A 6,015-nucleotide genomic window follows, 5' to 3' on the forward strand; every position below is an offset into this window, starting at 1 on the left:
GTAGAGGAGGGAGAGCGAGGCAGAGTAAAAGAAACAGAGAGAGAGAGAGAGCGAGAGAGATTATGCTCTGTGTGCCGCTCCATCACGGAGGCAGATTGTTTCCTCCTCACCATTACAGCTCAGTTAATCTCGGGTTCCCCATTAAAAGGGATCATACAGCCAACATGAAATATACCCTCTGTGTCGAACGCTTAATTAAATATTGATTGCAGACTTATATGAATTTACCACATCAAATTGAGGCCCCAGTCGGAGGGCTGCCTTTGATACGCTGTGTTTGATATGGAAATGAGTCTAGAAAGCAGCAGGGGCCACTGCACACTACACATTTCCTATGTTGTTAATTTATTTATTTTGCTGTCATGTTGTTGCTTCATATTGTGAGGTATCTGTGCAGCCCTGAAAGAAATTACGTCTCCATATATTTACAGGAGCCATGCTTGACTGCACCTCAACACCCCCATCTTAGATGACAAAGTCACGTGGTTTCTTTGTCATTTGAATCCAAAATGCTGCAGATTTTGCACAGATTTTCCAGGTTGGGAAACAAAAGAAAAAACCTGCTATTATTATGTATTTTGATGAGCCAAGTAGCCTACTCTTGTTGCTGAATATTTCTTTAATATGAAAATGCATGGCAACTGAACAATGAGCAGGTTTGTATTGTTACACAGTCACTGCTTTAAACTGGCTATTTATTGCAATAATTGTTTTGTTTTGGTATCTAAAATGAGTCAATACTTTTAACACGGTGATACGTTTAAAACTAAGGCTGCTCTTTTTCAAACACTCTGATTTAATCTATTGTTTCTGTATTCTTGTTTTAATGGAGGCCAACTTATGTAATAAAAATTGTGCAGACTTTTCTGTTCCTGTGAGTTTTTTGCAAGCCTGGATTTCCAAAGAACCACACTACCACTACAACGTGATGTGTTATGATATTTTAATACAGTATAAAAGGACATACTGAATCATGAGCATCTTTGAAACTTTTTAAAACACACCCATATCATTTTTTACCTCAGCATTTTCTCTAATGTAGACTGCTTCTGTAGTTGATTAGTATAGTGTTTATCAGTCATTCAGTAAATTCTGTAAATTATTGCATTTTTATTATCACATGTCTGTCTGCTACATATCTAACCACTTTCTTAACCACACAAACACTTTCAGTACAATAGCATCCAGAAGCTATATCTTACAGCTTAAAGGCCACTGCAGAGTTTAAACCTATGACCTTCCAGTTTCAGGGTTTACACGTCAAATTCCATTAACAACACACAATTCAAAGCATCTTGCGATTTTTAAATATCTTAAAAATTTATTTGACAGGCAACACATCTGTAGACCAGTTATATTTTTAAAATCTATAATCTTTAAATTTAAGGGTTAGGGTCTTCCACATCAAATGCCAGCCTGCGTTTAGTTAATCCCATAACATGGTTTATCCAGCGACGATAAAGGGACACCCGGGTGTACACACCATATTTCCCGTCTTTTGCACATTCTTCCCCCCAGCTCACGATGCCCGTCAGGAACCACGTGTCATGAAAACTGTTTGTGTGAGGACCTCCGCTGTCCCCCTGACAGGCATCTTTGGCCTCATCATAGTACCCTGCGCAGAACATGAAGGAAGTGATCCTGGCACTGCTGCTGTGCTTACACTCTATCCGATCCGTGAAGGGAACCTCCACCTTCTGCAAAGTGACAGCGGTTGATCCAAGGAAGCGTGTTCGGCCCCAGCCGCTGACCGTGGCCGGAGAAGACTCCTTCACCAGGGCCTCAGTGAAGGCCTTGGGGCCCATGCAGATGGGTCGAACTGTTGTGGAGAAGGTGAGGGGGCTTTTGAGGTACAGCAGGGCAATGTCATGGTTGTACAAGCTTACGCTGGCGTTGTATCGTGGGTGCACATACTGCTCCAACACCTCATGATCCTGCTCTGTGCCCTCGTTGAAATAGATGTTATGCTCCCCTGCAGGTGGAGATATTTGACACAGATATCACTGACTCCCTGTATAGATTTACTCTACAATAAAACACATGCAGTGGATGTCCCAAAGCAGATGGCAAAATAATTTTCCCTTGGAAGTGCAATAAATTACATGAAATCAAGGATTATTTCAAGGACTACGACACACAAAACTTTACACAAATCAATAGTTAAAGCTCTACTTCACACAGAGCTACTCCATCATGCTTTAGCAGAGGTGAAACTAGTCGGGGGCAGTGACTCTTACCCACTCTGATGAAGAAGGAGTCTTGTGCCTCCATCATGCAATGAGCAGCGGTGATAACCCAGCGCTCGCTGAGTATGGAGCCCCCACAGAATAACTGACCACTGGGACGCGCAATCAAGGCCACCTGAATAAAAGAGGGAGAAAAGAAATTGAACATACTGCAGCTGCTGTTTCTTTTCCCTCACCACCATCAAATACTTGTTCTTCCATACAATACCTGCCATGGGATCTCTCCTGGAACTACCACCTCGCCACCTACAATGCGTTTATTAGCTCTAGGCGGCTCCTCATTGGGGACCTCAGCATCACTGTACACCCACGGGGGCAAGTCCTTTCGGGATTGGTTATCTACAGAGTTGTTTCTGTCTGGAAAAGATGCTGTGGTACTGGCTGGAGTTGAGGGAGGGGGTGTAGTGGTGGTGCTGCTGGTCAGTGAGGTGGTGTTCTGCAGGCTTGCATTCTGACTGCCGAGCAGAGACCTCTTGAATGCTGGACTAACCGCTGTCAGGGCGGTTCTGCCACAGGGAAATTCAGCTAGTGATGTGAGAAAAGAGGAGTCACATTGTGGAATTAAGAGTCATTAATGTGATATTTAGCAGAGAATTCAATGAGAATACGTCAATACCATCTGGTTCACAGTTAACCCCGTCCTGCATCAGCCTGTATCCCCTCGCACAGGAGCATTTTGCTCCAAAGGTTCCCATTAATTCACAGAAATGCATACAGTCTCCGTTGTTCACGTCACACCTTTTTGTAATAACTGAGGAGAAAGACATCACACTATTAATTCAGACGCACTCTTACTACATATACAATGAAATGTTGTTACCATACAGTACAAGGTACATGTATCATGTGACCTGTTAAAAGATACAGGCTCACCATTTTTCAAGTCTGTCTTAAAAACATTGACTGGTTTTGCTTGCTGCAATCATTCCTTCTGTTCATACTGGACATCAAAAGATCCCGTCCTAATGCACTTCAAACGGATGTGATGGGGACAAAATTCTGTCCACGTTCTGTGCAAAAATGTTTTCAAAATGTTATCTAAAGCTAAAATGAAGCTTCAGCAGTTGCAGCCTTTTTAGCACAAACATAAAGAGGACATTTTGTACTAAAAAGACTTTGGAGGCCTCATTTTAACTTCAGAATGTATTTTCGCACAGAATGAGGGATGTGGATTTTGTCCCCCGTCCCTCACACAGGATGCACAGTAGGAAGGGATCTTCTAATGGTGAAACTTGTTTCGAAGTCCGTATGGGGACATAACTGTTGTTTTAAGACTGTAAAAAAGTGTGACCCTGGCCTACTGTACACTGTCAAATAAATGCGTGGTTCAGGTAAATGCAGTCAGTACTCACAGAGAGGGCACTTTGATTGCTGTTTTTAGAATATCCCAAAAAGACAATCTAATTTTGGGACCTAAAACCAGACTGAGTCTGGATGTGAGCCATTGATTTGATTTAGAAAGAAGAAGGGGAAAAAAGGCACCTGGCTGTTTATCCTTTGAGACTGAATTCTGATCAGATCTGATCTCATATTCTCAGACAATTTGGATCATGTAGCGTACAAATCTAATTCCTTTTGATGCCATTTTTAAATCGAGCCAAAGGACTTTCACTTACCAATCCCACAGTTCCTGCCAGTGAAGCCAGACGGACATGTGCAGGTGTAGTAGCCAAGGTGGTCTTTGCATGACCCCTGGTTCAGACATGGGCTTGATTTACACTGATTGCCATCTAGAGAAATCCAGAAACAGTAGCTCAGCACACAGTCACCTGATGACCTCATTTTGTATCGTGCTTTTATAAAGCAATGTTTACTCAAGGACAGAAAGTAGACAGTGAGACATCTTTACATAAAAGAGAATAACTTTAGCAATGGCTAGAATTCCCTTGACAGGGAATATAACGTGAAAGGTTCATAGTGTAAGAAGTCAGAGAGAAAATGATCACAACAAACACATCAGACAAACAAAGACACAGACACCACTGCAACATTTCTACCATTTTCTGTTTGTGTATTAAAAACATTCTTACCTATATATCCCGCCCAGAACGCCATCTAAAATACAGAGTGAAGTCTGTGATTAGTACAGCCAGAAAAAACAAGAATACAAATAACGATAAAAGAAATAAATACCCACCGTCTTCTGGTCATTCTCAAAGGTCTCCCTGGCCTCTTCCAGGTCACATACTTCCTCTATACACTCTCTCTCCAAGTTGCCTTCCAGCCACTCCTCAAACAAACCGGTGTTATAGCGCTTGTGTCTCCGCAGAACGCTGTCGGCTGCCTGACTGGACAGGAACACTGGGCCGGAGGCTGGAGCTGAGGCTGGAGCTGGAGAGAACAAAAGGAAAATATAGTCACACACACTGTGTTTAAACAACTGTCTTCGTCTCATAGGTCACAACAACAAATACGTAAAGTCTAGAGATATTCTTTCGTATACAAATAAAGTAAATGTAAAGGACGATCCCCCACCTGTCGCATGTACTGACGACACTCTAAAAGTAACTTAAATAAACCTCAAGTTGGAGAGAAATCACTTATGTGCATCATAAAGTTGAAACTTATAATACCTCCGTAGCCCAGCTGAAAGTCCAAAAGCAGAAAACATAGGAAAGACAGAGAAAATAGTGCCATTCCAAACAGCTCTGATGTCCTGACACACACACAAACACACACACACACACACACACACACACACACACACACACACACACACTGCAACGTCACTAGTACCAAAGTACAGAGCTCTGTTTGCACATGTACGCTCACAATTAGTTGCATGTTTGTTGAAAGAAAAACACAGAGTGTCAACACACACATGCACTGAGGGACTCTGGGGATTTCCTTTGCATCACAGGGATGTTTATGTTCATTTGTAAATTAACAAACATTTAACGAAATCCAGGATTTTCTTTCCGAAAAACAGGGCTCACAGAAAAGTCTCAACAAGGTCTGCTGGTTCACGCTCCAGCTCTAAACCATTAGGTTCAGCTTAGGTTGCCAATGCTACCATCTTCTGAAAAGACCAAAGCTTATTTTCAGTGTTATTTATTTCATCATGAAGGTAGCCAAATACATGAATCATTTCTATTCAGGTATCACAAATGGATTGCCTATTTACACAAAGAAGTCAGGCTTGTATCAATGTGAAGCTTTTCAAAGCATTATAATCAACAAATGTAATTTTTTGTTTTAGCAAATTTACTGTGAATTCACATAAAACACACATATTGTATTGCACTATTTGTGTTTTTAATGTATTTTATTATGATATTGTATATAACAACTTTAAAAGAGATTTTCTTTGTATATATTTTTCTTTTTCTTTTAGATCTACAATCTAAAATATACTTTTAGCTTTGGTTTTGTTTGTAACAGTGTTTTTTTTCCTTTTTTCTTTACATTCATTTATTCTGAATATTGACATTAAATCTTGGTCTCCTTCATCGTGAATTCTTCTGATCTGTGCAGCTATGTCCAGTGCTGTTTGAATGAGTCTGATCATATTTGTGGAATGACAAAGTCGTGCTTACCTGATAAATCCAGGTCTTCTTGTCCTCTTCTGTGCCCAGGCCCAGAAAAGGAACACGAGTTGAATGCACATTGGACTTTTCACCACAAGATGGCGCACATGCACCTCAGTCACTCAACGTCACGCAACAGGACAGCAATAGAGACTGGTGACAGGATCATATGACCCATCATGTACCATTGCAGCACAGAGACAGGTCTCAGTCTGAGGTAGAAAACATTTTAACAACAGGGA

General features: G+C 41.2%; 1 protein-coding gene across 1 annotated transcript; it reads right to left on the reverse strand.

Annotated features, from left to right (window-relative positions):
• Positions 1-1,382: 1,382 nt before the first annotated feature.
• f9a (coagulation factor IXa) lies at positions 1,383-4,907 on the reverse strand (the record flags this gene model as incomplete). The annotated part of the gene is made up of 8 exons (XM_070913620.1): positions 1,383-1,972; positions 2,238-2,361; positions 2,455-2,771; positions 2,863-2,997; positions 3,863-3,976; positions 4,277-4,301; positions 4,384-4,559; positions 4,820-4,907. Coding segments are annotated over 8 exons (1,569 nt in total), but the record flags the coding sequence as incomplete, so codon positions are not given.
• Between the last annotated feature and the right edge of the window lie 1,108 nt (positions 4,908-6,015).

This window comes from Enoplosus armatus, chromosome 10 (genome assembly GCF_043641665.1).
Source record: "Enoplosus armatus isolate fEnoArm2 chromosome 10, fEnoArm2.hap1, whole genome shotgun sequence".
Lineage (NCBI taxonomy): Eukaryota > Metazoa > Chordata > Actinopteri > Centrarchiformes > Enoplosidae > Enoplosus > Enoplosus armatus.